Source organism: Apteryx mantelli, chromosome 3, assembly GCF_036417845.1.
Source record: "Apteryx mantelli isolate bAptMan1 chromosome 3, bAptMan1.hap1, whole genome shotgun sequence".
Taxonomy (NCBI): Eukaryota; Metazoa; Chordata; class Aves; order Apterygiformes; family Apterygidae; genus Apteryx; species Apteryx mantelli.
Window position 1 is genome coordinate 29,477,363 of NC_089980.1, and position 17,288 is coordinate 29,494,650.

The 17,288-nt window shown below is 35.8% G+C and overlaps 1 protein-coding gene across 1 annotated transcript in view; it reads left to right on the forward strand.

Annotated features, from left to right (window-relative positions):
• Positions 1 to 17,288, forward strand: part of EML6 (EMAP like 6) — a 157,739-nt gene that overhangs the window by 92,673 nt on the left and 47,778 nt on the right. The window contains exons 11-16 of the mRNA XM_067294690.1: positions 926 to 1,093; positions 2,003 to 2,109; positions 6,397 to 6,515; positions 7,185 to 7,371; positions 9,873 to 9,978; positions 15,667 to 15,760. Coding sequence (XP_067150791.1) covers positions 926 to 1,093; positions 2,003 to 2,109; positions 6,397 to 6,515; positions 7,185 to 7,371; positions 9,873 to 9,978; positions 15,667 to 15,760 — 781 coding nt within the window. The remainder of the gene's footprint in view (positions 1 to 925; positions 1,094 to 2,002; positions 2,110 to 6,396; positions 6,516 to 7,184; positions 7,372 to 9,872; positions 9,979 to 15,666; positions 15,761 to 17,288) is intronic.

Here is a 17,288-nt window from a genome sequence, read left to right on the forward strand (position 1 = left end):
AGGCTTACCACAGTCTTCAGTGATTTCCTTGATATCTATCAGTGTATTTTCAAATAGGGAGTTTCAGTTTATGTGTATAATTCAAATTAGTGTGTGCACATTTTGCATTAGTATTAGTGGACATAAAGATGAGAAATTAACCCTATATATATATAGTTCCTTCCTGCCAACATACGTGTACTTGTATGAAAACTGTTGTGAATGTATAGTTTAACATATGCTATTCAGATATTACATTTTCAGAAACGACTTCAATAAGACTTTACATCATACCAAAATTGCATCAACACCAGAGGCACTACTGTAAATCAGCAAAATTTATACCAGTAACAGTTTCAGAAACTTCAGTGGAGTTTCACTATTTGTTAGTGTGTGTGAATTAGCTTTGTGTGAACTATTTAGTTCATATCATATGAGGCTGTTCAGCTCTTTTAGCATAGATTTTTTCCTCAGTATTTGCACTGTAATATGCATAAAGCCAGCAAAACTAAATAAAACAACCTTTTGGCTTACCATGATCTTCAGTGTTTAAGCTGATATCATATCAGTATATTTTCTGATAGTGAGTTTGAATTTATGTGTAAATACATACTTGCATGTGTATAGTTCACATTAGCATTCATGGCCATAAAGAGAAAAATTTAACCCTATGTGTGTATAGTCCTTCCTGCCAATAGTTAAGTACTTTTTTGAAAACTGAAGGGAACATATAGTTCATATTATTTCATGCCATTTATTTGTATATTATAATCACTAGTAATATCAGAATATCGAAACAATTTTTCAGGCATTTAAATATTTTTATAACTTTGTTTTCAGTTTTTGTAAGAGTGTTTAGACTATTTCCATTAAAAGCCTAACTTTATAAGCTACAATGTTAATTTTTTTCTTCTTGCATACTGACAGTTCTATTTCTGTACTTTAGGAGCTAAATTTAGAAAGTATGTTGGTCATTCAGCACATGTAACCAATGTCCGTTGGTCCCATGATTTTCAGTGGGTTTTAAGTACAGGAGGTGCTGATCACTCTGTTTTTCAGTGGAGATTTATTCCAGAAGGGATAACAAATGGCATCCTCGAAACAGCTCCACAGGGTAAAAATGATTTCTTCTGGATATTTGTTTACAGTATTTATTAAAAAAAATCAAGAAAGAATGCAGCACTGATGTTTATTGAGTGAATGGAAAATGCTTTTATTATAAATCCCTGAAGTGACATATACTTAACATGTTTGAGACCCTTCATCTTTTATAGATGATCATTTGTTTCAGGCAGGGTTCATTAAAAACTCTTTTGCGGGCTGCACTATTGCATGTTTAGGAATATGCTGGTAGTATTTGTCGAAGCTTGTCAAAAAAAGACATTTGAGGGGAGATTACTAGATCAAGTCAGTTTTCAAAAGTAGCCATCTAACTTGTCTTCAGAAGTCTGACTGCAAATGTTGAGTTGTTTAATTACCTTTTAATTGCAAATTCACACATATATGATAGCTGTACTTTAGAATTTTTTTTATAATATTCATGATCGTTAGAATATTCTATAAAAGCCATACAAACTATATAATGTCAGTTGCTGAAAATTGGATTCCCTTCAGCAAAAGGGCAAAAATTCACTCAGAATCTTCAGAATTTTGTCATAAACCTATATTATGGCAAATGTTTTGAAAAAAAAGACCGTGGTCGCACTACAAGTTTTTATTTAACATTTCCTTATGTTTTCACTCCAAAGCCTACATACAGAAAACAGTATCCTCCCAGATGATGGAAATGGACTAGTAACTACTTGGTTCTTCTCCTTCCCCCTGCCCCCCTCCTGCCCCAGGCATTGAAACAGGAGAAACAGGAATGAAAGCTGACACATTCAGTCAGCCCATATGATTTTTACAAGCTACTTAAGCTTCTGAAGTTGTTGCATACTGTTTTGCATATAGTCTATATTATATGAAAATATCACATACTATTTTCTTGTGAATAGATATCTATTTGGCTTTTTTTTTTGTGCAGAGGGTAGTATTGATTCCTACAGTGAAGAATCAGATTCTGATTTATCTGATGTGCCAGAACTAGATTCTGACATCGAGCAGGAAGCTCAAATCAACTATGATCGTCAGGTGAGTACAAATTACTATACAGTGATGTAAATCCAATTGTCAGATGATTTATCATGACTATTCAGTAAAGATAAGTAAGAGAGGTCTGCAGCTAATTCATCAACCTAGTTTAAGATGATTATTTTGACAGTATTCAGCTGATGATGCAATATACATAAAAGCAGAGTTTACTTTAGCTGCAGATGAGAATTTGGAAGGGTTTGAAGAAGTGTTGGTGAATATACAACCATATATCAGAATACAGAATGTATGTGAAAGAGCACAACTTTTAAACACAATTTCTTGAGAGCTCATTGCTATTCCTATTCCCATGAGAGGTGTTGGAGAAGACTTTTCAGTCCCATCAATTTCAGAAACCTAATTTGCAAAACAGAGTTTTTGTATGCCAACTTCAGCACATTCAAAGTATTCAATTCTCTTAATGAGTATGAAACCAGTACAATATATTCTTTGGTGACAGATTCTTTTTAATTTCCAAGGACAACAGTGTCCAAAAATTAACATCTCGCTAGTCTATGGGAACCAGATAAAACTGATCTCTAAAAATCACTTAAAATACTTAATATATTTTTCAATTTTCAGTACAACTGTGTTCTCAGATAAGTTAAAATAGATTGTTTCCATGTAAGAAGAAAACAAATTGAATGAGGCTTCTTTTGATTTCTTGAGGCATAGTATTATGCTATTCCATGCTATAAGCTGATCTCTTAATATTGATTTATGACCATTATTGTATTATTTTGATTAAAGTAAACACCTAATGAGTATTCATTAGCTTTTGATTTTAAAGTATTTGAAATTCTGTTTAATTTTAATTGAACTTAACAGAATGGTTCAGCCTGGCTTATAGTCTGTCTGAGCATAACACTGATTCTGCTTTGGCCAATAAGGTTAGACTTTACTGAGAATTTGTTGGTTGCTTCTGTAAATAGGAAAAATTGATAATGGTTTGGAATTAACTGGTTTAATTCCATTTATTTACAAAGAATTATATAAAATCCTATTTTTCTAACGTAGTTGGAGTTGAGCAAGAGATGTAATGTCTTTACTTCAAATTTCAAGTCCTACTTAGTGAGCTCTTAGCGCCCCCCCCCCCAAAAAAAAAAACCTAACTCACTGTTATCTTTTGCTCGTGATCATACTGCAGATGCTTCTCTTACTTTCTCTTTGGATTTCTGGTGGTTTCTCTCCCGGTACCTTGTGTACATCTGCATGTGCCTTTAGTCATCTTTTCCACTTGGACCCTTATCTTCACAAAAAACCCTTCCATTACATAGCTTAGGTTCTGTCTGGTTTTGTGTGAGCTCCATGTTTTGAATAGTGGCCTTTATTTCTTCAAAATATCTGAACAACTTGTATTAATCTTAACTAAATGGCATCCCTCATACCCTTCAGCTTTTTTGAAGTGTCAGGGCCTGAGCACAGTTCCCCCGCTTCTAGACATTCAGCTGGTTGCCCAAGGTGAGCTCCCTGGTATAAGCTGTCTTGAAGAAAGAGTTAGAAAGATGTCACGGTGGAGGCCTCCCCCAATTTGCTTCACAGCTGCTTTTAAACTAAAGCTCTCACCCTTGGCCTCCCGTGAGCTGCACTGCAGCTTCATTGCAGCCTTGCTTGTGCCTGACCATGTACCCCATGGATTTGGACCCACGGCCTGACTTTCTGGCTTGACCTCGGACCTGCCTGGTCATGATGGCCAGTGCCTGGCAATCACTGAACTGTGGGTAGTGATTGCCAGGCACTGTCCAGCAATGACTGGCCACAGTCCAGAGACAGTAACCAGGGACCAGTAACTGTCCCTGAATACTGTCTCTGGACTGGATCCTGAATTGCTGACTTGACTTCCCAACATCATGCTGGACCTGCTTAATCACTGTGGGCTTGTCTGGTGACCTGGACTCCTGGCTGAACATGGTTACTGTCACCGGACCTGTTGTGCCCACGTCACTCAGGTGCTGTGGCACTGCACCCTTGTCAGTGAGGCTACTCTCTCAGCTGGCCTTGTCATCATGCTCAGCTCCTGCCTCCCTTTCTTTCATGAAACAGGTTTGCCTTGCTGCTCCTTGACATGAGGTTTCACCCAACCTGCATCATAACATTACACTCACACTACTATATTAAAAAACATTATTCAAGTCACAAAGTTACATAAAGTTTAGAAAATGCCATAATAAATCATAGTTTAGCTCTTTTCAGGTGCATGGATTTTGATTACATACTCCTTTTCTGCAGGACTTCTACCTCATTTGGTATACGGGATCTTTAGTTCTTACCTAACAAGAAGATACTCAATCCTTTTTTATTCATCAGTCAGTTTCTGGCCTTCTTTGCTGTGCACTACTCAAACATGTCTCTCTGAAGACAGAATTATTACTTTCCTCATGGATCTAACCATTCTATTCATTATGCTGAATGCTTCGCAAACATTGATCTTTATAACAGTCTATGATACAGAAAGATGGTATTATCCTTGTTTTGAAGGCAAGGAAACAGGAAACATTGGTATTTATTCTGCTGTCTCTCTTCTTATTTTGGCTTTGATTTTAAAATACCTGGGACCTGATTTTCAGGAGCCACTGTCACTGTAAGTAGAACATGACTTGTCAGCTTGAGCTGTTCCTTTATCCATTGCAATGGTGAAAGGTCAGAACTTCTGCAAACCAGAAGTGGGATCCCATACTGAGCACTTAGAACATGAAAAATACACTATAAGCTTGGTTCAAATTGGTTTGAGTGACAATGGCCAACATGGAGAAGCTTTCTAGAACACTCAAGGATCATATCTAATGTTTCATGCCTTAGCCAAGGACTATCCTTTTTCTTTTTTGCCTCATGTCCTAGATTCTGCAATAAATGAGGGAGGTCCTTCAGACAACAGCTTATTTTACCTCCTTATTCCAGAGATATGTTGTGTTTGCTGAATGAAGCAGAGGTTTTGTCAAATTTTCTCCTCACCTTCTCCTATACTCCAAGTCTCACTGGAATGCTTGTCCTGGCCTCCCCCTTTTCCTCTCCTTCTCCTGAATTTTCTTCTGCATTCAAATCAGACAGTATCCTCCTACACACTGTCTATGTGCCAAAAAGGACATCTGGAATTAAAAACTAAAATGAAAAAATAGCTATAGGAAGTTACACAGCAATATTTCAGGCAGGTTAATGCATGACAAAGTAAGCAACTTAAAATAGGAACTTTTACAGGAGGTGTGAGACAACCTTAATCGTAGGTTGCACTTTGTATTTTATTAGAGGAAATAATTTACAAATGCACATGGAGACTTAAAAACATGAATCTTATTTTGAAAAGTGGTGTTTCTTTTTTTTTTTTTTTTAACTTTTAATAGCTGAAGTAGTACAAAGGTTTCTAGTCATTTAGACGCATTAGAAGATGTTAATCCTAATACTGTGTTTCATGAGTAACATCCACTGAGGAGCAAGGGTAAATGGATGAAAACACTCAGAACAGAGTACAATACATACGAGTGACAGACAAAATATGTCAAGGCTGTACTGACCTACCATTTCAAAAGTTCATCTCAAATTATGTGAATATCTGTCTAGTGAAAATCCAGTACTCCATCTCTGCAGTCAGATAGATTTATGTGGGATCCTGTGGGAATAGCAATTTCATTGTCCTTTTGCAAAAAACAAATGTAGATACAGAACATAAATAATTTAAAGCTGCATTTCAGTGTTATAATGGATTTTGTTTGATGCCACAGCCAGCTGAAGTGGCTTCAAACATCTTTAGCATCGCCACCGAGTTTCAGCATTATTAAAAGATTTAAATGTACAATATTTTATATCTTTAGTATATTTATAAAGCTGTGATTCTACTTCAGGATTCTGGATACATTTGCAAATCACTTATGTGCTGTTGATTACTGTATATTTCACCATAAACTCTAGATATAATTAACTTATTACATTCAGCTTTGAGTATGTATACTGAAGCACCGTATGAAGTTAAAAGGATGCTTAAAGATCCAGCCAATACTTAAAATCCTTTTTACTAAGTGACACTGGAATCTTCTAGAATAAGTACACTCTTCCACTGATGCTCCAGAATACTGTTCTGGGCCACTCACATGTGAGGGGACTTCACTATCTGGAAAAGATTTATTATTAAGTTCTATAGGTGGGGGATAGTGGCTTATACTGTGTTGTATCTACTGAACATCACATTAACATACATTAAATTCTGATGCTCAAAAGAAAGTCACTGTTTCATGTGCATATACAAATATGTAGAAAACTTGAGATATGTGATTAACTTCAACAATTATTCTTTAGGTTTACAAAGAAGACCTACCTCAGCTGAAACAACAAAGTAAAGAGAAAAACCATGCTGTACCCTTCCTTAAAAGAGAGCGAGCACCTGAGGACAGTTTAAAATTGCAGTTTATACATGGGTATAGTAATATTAGATAATACTTTTTTTGTTTTTTGTCATTGGTAAAGCATCCTAGCAATTTTAATCCATTCATGTTAGAGTGTTCAGCAGAGCATTTTTCACTGCTTACCCACAAATTAATATAGTTTGTATTTGTAATTTTTGGAATATCAGCCATAGATTTTCTTTTCTTTCAGTGGTTGTTTTTTAAGGAAAAAGAGAAGGTTATAATAGTGTAGCAATGTAATAAATAATACCACAGTATTGCATTTTATAAAATTACCTTTTAAACTAATTGTTGACTACAACTTATGTTTTCTGGAGCAAAGATTTTCTGTTAAGTTGATCATGATTGCTATAATTTGTAAAAATGCTTGACAGATTTGTACTGGAACCCAAGTTCCTGTGAAACTTATTTGGATATAAGTCTATGTGAATTTCATGTGCTTTCAATGAAATCTGTACTAATTTAGGAGTTTGGTGCAAAGGAAACCATGAAGATTCACAAATGCCTGCTCTTAGTGGAAGTAATTTCTCTGCCTATGTGCTATGATATTTTCGGGACAGCAAGGCTGACACCCCAACTGTACTCTTTTCAAGTCAATGCCCAAATTATTTGCACAATTTGTTACACAAAGTACCAGAATATTTTTGAAACAGTATTTAACTTGTTTTGTATTTACTTCAGTTATAGAGGCTATGACTGTCGAAATAACTTGTTCTACACACAAACTGGCGAAGTAGTTTATCATATTGCTGCTGTAGCTGTTGTATATAATAGGCAACAACACACCCAAAGGCTGTATCTTGGTCACGATGATGACATCCTCAGTCTAACCATTCACCCAGTGAAAGACTACGTTGCTACTGGTCAGGTGGGTATTAGAAATGATGATCTTGGCAAAACACAGAAATAAATTTCCTCTACAAATTATAATCAAGAAAAATGCAGTTCTCTTTGATCTTTAGTGGGACATTTCCTACTAAGTATGGGTAAACTACATATCATTTCCTGTGTCCCTGCCAAACTGTTTGGAAATGCAGGACTGGAAGCAGTTTGCCATCGCTATTAAATTATTCCTATATAACAGAAACACTGGCAGTCTAATGCTGTGGCCTTGCAAAAGTCTTTTATTCATTTTGAATCACTGCTTTCAAATATAAAATGCAGGAGTTATATATTATATCTACATCCTATGAATTTTTCAGGTTTCATTAATCAATCTCAATATTTTTGTACTGTAGCAGCATTCAGAGAGATAAAGGCTTCTTTATGTTGGGCACTCTACTGATGATATCCAGTAGACTTTCCTGACTTAAAGAGCCTGTATTTTTAAGTGAAGACACAGGGATGACAAGTTAGTCAAGCAAGAGTGAGGGAAGTTAGACAACAGTAAAAATTATTAGGGAGTGCAATTTGTCAGAATAGCAAATGTGTTAGTAACAGCAATATTAGAAGGCTGTTTAGAGGCATCAAAACACAGGTGGATCTTAAAGAGATATTTTGAAAATGAGCTCTTGGAAATTATAAAGGCAAATTTTCTACATAATAAGGAGTGGCAGGGGAAAGTGCCTGGAAGTATTTAAGCAGAGCAGGCCAGTAGCTGTTTAAGAATAGTTTGAGAATAGTGGAGGAACAAATACCAGTGGTCTTCAACATGAATTAGCATGTCAACAAAGCAGGGCTAAATCATGAAGGTCCTTAAAAACAGGAAGTGAAAGTTCAAAAGAAGCCACTAGGGAGACCTAAAAAGAAGATTTATTTGGTCAGAATGATGAAGTGGCAGTTTGAATGGAAAAGTATCAGTACTGGAAGCCAGCACTGCAGTTGTTATTAATCAAGATAATGGCCTAGCTGGTGATGTCACTGCGGAGAATAATCAGATGCTGCACATTTCCTATACAAAGAAGTGGTGAGATTTGGATTTAGACTCAGCATAGCTGTGTGAAAGTGAATGGTGGGCAGCTGAATAAAAGGTGATGCTCGCAATCTGAATGACTAAGAGGCTAAAATTGCTCACATTGATGAGAATTAAAGATGGAAGGATGGAGAAGCTAAAAGAGTTCAGTTTAGGGATGTTGAATTTAAATTGATGGCTGGAGTTCCGTTAAGAAATATCAGAAGGAAAGAAGATTGTTTTTGTTCAGAGGGAGACAAGCCTGGAGTTGATAGGGAGATCTCTTGATCTCTTGATACACCAACATAAAAGGGAATTCAACCATTTATGTACATAATCCTTCCAAGACAGAGTGTAGATGGAGAAAAACAGAGTAAAAAGGACAGTCCTTTCACATGATTAGTCAGGAGGAAAATGAGCAGGACGTGGAAACTGAAATTATCCTAGATGTGTGAGAAAATGTTGTTATGAAAACTACGGGAGGATGACATTTCAAGGTTGGTAGGCTAGGTGGCCTTTGGGATGAGAGAATATGACCATTCTTTTGTAGCTTTGAAGGAAGCCAGTAGGTCAAGAAGGATGAGAATATAGCCCTGTGAGCAAGACACTTCCACTTTTTGTGGGAAGGTAGAAATCAGTTTGGAATGAATATAAATGTGAGAGTCCAGACACTTTCAGAAGTTTGAAGAATGTGAAATATAGGAATATGGAAATATTCCTGGGAAGAGAAAGACTTTCCCTCAGACAGAGGGAAAGCTGAGGTCAAATGTTTGTGTTGGTTCCTTTGGTGTCAGGGAAATAAAGAAACCTCATGAAACAGGATATGAGGAAGATTAGGATTATACCCCCTACTGATGGGTATAAGCACAAGGAAACCTTTCAGTGTCAGTGACTGGGGAAAAATGTGAGAAAGAGTGCTGTATGTATAGATGCATAGAGCGAGGGGGAGAGAAAAAAAGAAGACAAGGGAGAAAGTTATGTCAGCTTTTGTTCTAAGTAAACTAGGGATCCCTGAGGGAAAAAGATGAAAGGACAGGTGAGGGAGGGTCAAGGAGTAAGTCAGCAAGAGTGTTTTCTTTTGGAAAACTATCTTTAACCTAGAACACTTCTGTGATCCAGTATACAACATAGAGTCAGGAATGTTTGTTACCACAACTAAGGGAGTAGTGAACTTTGCAGAGTGTTCTTCATGTGCTTTGCCAAGAACACAGTTCATCGAAGATCTACACTCTGATGTGCCTAAAATGAGGAGTTGTGAGTATTCAGCATGGCATCTGTTGGGGAAATTATCAGTGAAAAAATTAAAGAGAAGACTGAAACTGAAGAGAGAAACTCTTCTTATCTTGAAGAAGATAAAATAGGGCAAGTGGAAAAGTAGTTACTTCTGGAGTGTTTTGAAGCTGTGAAAGTGCTAATTACTGCTGTTGGTGTGCTTTGAACTTTTATAAGCAAATATTCTGACTAGCCCTCTCATTTAGGTTGGAAGAGATGCTGCTATTCATGTTTGGGATACACAGACACTGAAGTGTTTATCACTGCTCAAAGGCCAGCATCAAAGAGGAGTGTGTGCACTGGATTTTTCAGGTAAGCAACAACCTACATTTATCTAAATGATTAATTAAAAAGAAATCTTCAGAATGAAATTTTAATTTGAATAGCTATGACTGTAGCTTTGTTCTTCATATAAAAGGACCTTTTTACAACTGAAACAAAATTTACATAAGAGCCTGCCGACAGCTTTGAGGAAAACAGTTTGTGTAGCAAAATCAATCATGGGGCCTTTTCTCAGTCGATCAATAACTGATTTTTGTGGGGTCTACTACATAATACCAAGTGTAATACATAATACCAAGTGTACATCTGAGACTCAATTGTCTGCGTACATGGTGGTATAATAATTTAAAAGCAGACAAAATGATCACTTGAAGTGTATAAATGAGATGGCACCGGATCTGTAGACTTGTGCAGTTTTTCAAGTTTGCTAACAATACCCACATTCTTCAGTGAGTTTGCAGAAGAAGTAAATATGACAGTTGTCTGCTGTTTCTCCTAAATGCCTTTCTGAGACGGATGACCTAAGTTGTCTCAGTTCTCAAAGGGTAATTCCTGTATTAAGCACTGAAAAGCATCATCCATATGGTGGTAACTTACGTACTTTCACATCTTTGTAAAAGTGCTTACAAATTCATCCCCCCTTTTTGTCTAAAAAATGGAGATTTTATTTTTTTAAGTGTAGGGTAGATGGTTTCCCATCCTGCAGTGTTGTACCATTTATGGTACAATGGTCCAACCTTTCTACCATTATACATTAAGACATAGACCCTTTTATATCATAGTAGGGCAAAACCATAGCCATCAGATGGATAGATATCATATCTATCTATTTGTCTATTAATCTATCTCTCTCTAGTATATGAATCAGAGAGAAGAAAAGGAATATCAGTAAAGAATCTGCCCTTCACTGCTTGCAGTCTCACTAGGAGGCTAAATTCCATTTTCAAAGGTGACTTAGTCTCAGCAGAGCATAACTTACTTTTGAAACCAGCATAAAAGTTACTTTGACGTTTTGAAAATTTTTGCCCATAGCCACTATATTCTCACAAAAGAGCCACATCTAACACAGGATTTAAGCAGAGACTGCAGTGCTTCTTTTTACCCACCTGGACATCCAGTAAATTTGGAGACTACCTGTACGGTACCTGGAATGCTACATACTATTAGATTAAATCTTTATGGAAGATTAAGTGAATCTATCCCTAATTCCTGCATGCTGCTAATCATGATAGGTTCTGAACTGCTCAGTTTGATGAGAATAGGGCACAACTGGAAATGCACGGAGATACAACCATAGTCACTTGAACACTTCAAAGTGTTCAATCACTTCTTTCCTTTAGAAATGTCGTAAGAATTCATTATGTTCTTGATCGCATTTATGAGACAGGACTATATGGAAAAAGTTTTACTTCCACAAAGTCTATGGAACTGACTCATATAGCAGTATCAGAATAGGAGTCTTGGTGTTCATCCAAGAACTGGAATTCAAATTTGAAATTGCTGATCCACTGTCTGTGGTGTGTAACCTAGCCCTGAAAGTAGATTTGGTACCAGAAGAAGGGAAAATGGATAAGGATGATCTGATTGATATAGCATACGTAGATGTTCAAAAAATTTTTCATTAAGATCACTAGTCGAACAAATGTTCATATATTTAGAACATACTTTATGTTTTACATTTTCAACAAAAAATAGATTCCTCTACAGATAGTTACGCTCTGTGTATTAGAATCCATGTACCTCTATAAAAGCTTAAAGCATAAGCTGGACATATATTCTATGGACATAGATTTGTATAAACATTTTAAAACTCTTTTTTTTAAGTAACAATCATTGGCATCATTATGGCATTGCTTTAGGCCCTGATCCTGAGAATATGCATACTGAAGTGCATTACTTTTCCGTTTCCTAGGTAACTGGCTTTAGTTATGGTCCTTGACTCTGACAGGAACAGATAGGTGTGCCACTGTGCACCTAACTACAGGATCAGAGTGCTAGTTTGGTCCTATGTAGAACAGATATTTCTAAATTAGTTTCAGATCCCACTGCCTGAAGCTTAAAAAAGAAAACCCAAAACCACAGATACCTTCTTTGGCTGAGAAAGTCCTTGATCCATATACTGGTGGCTAACTCAGTGCTACCTTTTCTTTCTGCTCTTTTTCACTTTCCAAAGCATCTGCTATTGCCAACTACTGAAGACAGCATACCAGGCTGGATCACTTTTGTAGGACCATTCTGATGATCTTATAGTTCTAAGCTTATAATTGCATTCATGTGATGTTTGGTTGTGCCCTCTGGTGGCTAATTTAACATCTGTAATTTTGGATATTAATCAGAATGTTTAGCACGTAATAGTGCATAAAATCACTGTTTCAAGTGAACAAAGTTTAAATTGTATTGTTATCAAAAAATTTGTCAACCATGTTCCCTTTTCCATAATTGATTTACCCTTGGAAATAATTATTGTTGACAAAATATACAAATATATCTCCTTAAAGAAATAATACATATTACCACATATTTATCTTTCATATCAGCTATCTATTTTATTCTACTACAACTACCATAGAGTAGTATATTCTTACTGTCTCCTTTTATTTTCTTTCTTTTCTCATTAACTTTTTATGTCTCGTTTGTGTCTTTATTTTCATTATTTTTCTATAAACTCAGTTTTAGTTTTCTATCTTGTATTTAGACTTGATCTTTCCCTGCCTACTTTTACTCCTTCCATCTAGACCTGTTTCATTCAGCTCCAAACTCCTTTCCTCTCTCTGCTGCCTGAAGTCCCCATTTTCCTTCTTGACTTGCTTTTCTTAGAACTCAGTCCTGTAAGATGCTATATACTGTGATCCCAGTCCAGCTATAACTGTGAGGACCTATTCAGCCTTAAGAACTCTGAAGTAGTCCCAATGGAGTCATTTATGCCAGTGGCATACTTTCTGTTCCTGGAGTTAAATATGCTTAAGCATGGAGCCCTCAACGTCTATTAACTGCTGCAAGATGTAATATTCAAAATCATTGCTTTCATTCACATCTTTGGCTATGTCCCCAGCTCTCTGTTTCCTCCACCTTTATCTTTTCTTCAGTAAAAAAATCAGGAAATCAGCTCCTGCTACAATTTATAAAGTTCAAATCTCTTATCACATACTTCGGCAATTATAGTATAGTTTTTATAAAAATTTCATGAAAGTAATTTGTCTCTTAAAGATTGTTAACAGTGGTCTTGTTTATCCTCATTCCACACACAGAGCAAGGACTCCAAAATATGTTCAAATTCTGTATGAAATTTTGTTCTTGCTATTTTTCCTCTTATTATCAGTGTTGCTGTTTCTTTCCTGCAGTAGAAGAGATGATGGCAGTTAATTTTAGCCTTATAACATTCCATCTTATTTATAGATTCATTACATTTACTATTAACTTTAACCCTTCATATCATTATCCAATAATTAATTCTTTTCACCATTTCAAAAGAAATCATCTGATAATAAATATTTCAAATAAAGTGTAACATGATTTTGGAGTACTTGGACCTTATGAAATTGACTTTCATTGTCTTGTTTAATCAGATATATGCCTACATACAGGAATCTTTTGTGTCTGCCTTTGGGAAAGGTCAATTGTTTGATAAGGAATAAGAATATAACCAAAACTTAAATAGGTCAGATATACAAGCGTAATGCAAGATGATGAAGTCAAAAGAACGCATTTTCTAGACAAGAACAGCATGTCTGGTAATGATCTAGTTATAAAATTAAGCAAAACATCTTGTTACTATCTATACAAAACCCGTTCTGTCGATGATAAATGCAATGCAATGTTTAGAGTCATTTCAGTTAAAAAGAGGAAACCTAGGTCATGGATAAGAACAGTGCTCTGTTAGTGAGACCTCTTGATTCCAATCTGAAAGGTCATCACTTAGCAAGTATACATCTTGGTGCTAAGTACTGCAATATGAATCCTGCTTGTGGATAAAACCTTCAGCATGTATAGACTTCAGTCATCTTAAGAGGTTAGGCGGGCTGATTGTGTTTCTCAGTTCAGGTGTCTAATTCTGTCTGCGGTCTACTTTAGGAACTGAAGGCCATCAGTGAATCTGAATCCTAATCTCTCAGAGTAGTTGTTCCTTTTCTGGCAAATGTTCTGTCTCAGCAGATGAATCATTAGTCTAAAAATGCATGAAGAATTGTATGTGAGGAATATTTGACTCCCATGAAAATGTGGTTGAGATAGTTATATATGTATTGGTTAGAATATATTTTTAAATATAATCTATTTTTCTAGTCTAATTATGGCTAGCTGTATCAGCAAATATAGCTTGTGGAAGAAGACTTTGCCAATGGCTAGATAGAGGGGAGTGCACAGGAATTTTACTGTCAGAAAATCAGTTTGGTTTTTGCAACTTAAGCACATTCATTACTATGGGTCAAATTCAGTAAACAACTTGAGTCTACACCAGCTCCTGCCTGTTTTTTAGTCACCAAGCCAAAACTCAGGTTTTTGTACGGTTGTATTGAGAAAAACAAAGATGAAATCATTAACGGTTTGTTGCCCAGCATTAAGACTCACATTGCCGTGAACATCTCTGCTTTGCCCCAGATTCATCAAGCTGCTCGTTGGTCTCTCTAACTGGTTTAGTCCTGCTTCTGTGCGTTCTTTTCAGTGAATTCATCCTCAATATGTTTCATCTCCATCTTTAGGTCCCTCTTAAACATTCATGTTTGCCATGTTACTTGGAGTAAAATTAACAGATTAATACAATGAAAGCCTTTAATTTCTTAGTCCTGAACTTTGTTCATTTTGTTGTTCATCTGCCTTTGAACTTCCCTTTAAGGCACATGGAAAACTTTCTGCACATCCTGTGTGGTATCAATAAATAAATAATAAAAATAATAAACTTCAAAACAATTGAATGTTACAATGGATGTGGGAGCAGTCAAATGCTCTAGGTGGTTTGTTCCACAAATCTTTCTTTCATGGGAAAAAAGTGATTGTCATATGCTTTCCTGACAATATTTTTAGTTTTATTTCAAAGGTTTATTTCTATATATTGCATGTGTACCCATATAGCTTTGCAGATAGGATTTATTCTCTGGTTTGCACTATTTTATTTACACAGTTTATATTTCCAGATAACATGGGTACTATTTGTAAAGTTCTGTTTTGCATTTGCCACAGGGATATCAACAAAGATCTAGTGTAAGGCAACATTTTTCTCTTACTACTGAGATATATTGGAAACAAATGCATTTCCCAGATCACAGTCTGATAACAGAATGTATGTATAGGAGTTCTAGATAGCCAAGGAAGTTGAATTTTCCTCCATATCTGCAGAACATTATTGGAAATATTACATATCACTTAGATCAGCTGACCCATTAAGTAGTCCTGCATTTAATATGCTGTGAAATCTGTCTTCTGTGGTCAAAAGACTGAATCCTCTGTTTAGGCATATGGCTTTGCATGTTTCCCAAAAGGCACCCTCAGCCTCGACACAATATAACTACACTTTTTCTACATTCAGCTCCCCCCCACCACTGTAGATGAAGAATCACTTTTCGGTGTATAGGTACTATGTCTCTTTCACATTCTAAAATATCCAGCTTCATTTATAATGAATCATTTGAAATTCAGTGTACAGTATGTTTGTTGTGTTCATTATCTGTTATATTTTCAGTTACAGCTCTAACACTTTTAACATTAAGTATTGCTTTTGTACAGCTGATGGGAAATGTTTGGCATCTGTTGGGTTAGATGATAATCATGTCATTGTGTTTTGGGATTGGAAAAAAGGAGAAAAGCTAGCAACAACCAGGTAAGAATACAGCTCGGTATGGATGTGCCCTGTGATTACATTTTTCTGAATAACATCATCCGCATATATTACTTTGTTTATAGGAATAAACAGAAGACATATCTGAAAACAGTACAGTGTTTCAGAGCTATAGATCCAAATTAAAAATCTTGGGATCTATTGCTAATTATTTGGATCCTGTGAACTATTTCTACCAGGAGTTCCCTAGCCTTTCTGATGGGATAACTACATTGATATTATTTCTCACTTAACAATTTTAAAGCTCAGTTAACACTTTCTCCCACTTTTATTTCCTGATTCAGGGTGTAAGTCATCAGAGATGTCATATTTTCCCTTATGCACTCGATGATATGCTGGGTTACATCAGTGTACATCTGCTTACTCTTCTAAAAAGAAAAAAATACTCCCTCTAATATAAATAGATTCTTTGAGATCTATTGATTTTGCCTTCCTTCTAAATCAGCTTTTTCTGAGATATTTCCTCTTGCATTTACTAACAGAAAGCTTGACTATTAACCCAGTAGTGCTGAAGGAGCTTTTGCTTTTGCTTTTTGCAATTGCTTGAAGAGATCAGTGTTGGGAATATGACTGGGTTGTAGTTTGCATGTTTGACTTTTTTTTCTTCTAAAATACTGAATTGCAGCAGTTTATTTGTATTAAACTAGTTGTACCTGCGAGAAGATTCAGACTGGGAATCTGGTTTGTGTCTTACTCTCAGACAAATCAAAAGTAACTCTCAGATCAAGATACTTAAATTGTGTAGAACCAATGTAGGCATGGCCTTATGTACCAAAGAGGCAAGAAGTTCATTTCATCTACTGTCTGCAACTATGTAACATTTAGCATTTGTCAGCTAGAAATTATTAATATAACAACAAAAAGTGTCTGCAAAGAATAATTTACTTTTAGTGTTGCATGGTGACATGTTCCAGAAGAAATAACAAAATTTTCTACTGGCAGCACTGTCTGTCAGTAGTATACCATTATTGAAAAAATAATGGTTTTAATTCAAGTGTGTGTACCCTAAGCTGTATTCATTATATAATGTTGTCTCAGACATCCTTAAAATTGGCCAGCAAGATTTAAATCTTGTTCAAAATTTGCGGTGTAGGTCTTCCTTAGCAACACTCTTGTCTGTGTTGGAAAACATGACATTTTAATTTGCTTTGCAGTCCTAGCCTTACTGTCTCTAGACAGATGGTGCTGCAGACTCACGAGCAGAGAAATACCTTATATATTCCCATGGAGAACTTCTAAGCTTTTAAAAACAATATAAGGATGGGCTGTAGAGGCTACCTGTCTCATGTTGCTCCTGGGGGAGATATAAAATTAAATACTCTTTTTTTTCAGTGTATAATAATATACATACTAAATGATTCTACTGTTATTGCTAATCTCTAATTTTCAAAATATGCAGCATGCTTGCAGAGAGCATAAAATAATAGTTTATCATCTAAAATGTTCCGATTTATATTATTATTTATTTTTAGGTAGTGCCTATAGGCTAGTCCCCCATTCTGGTAAGCAC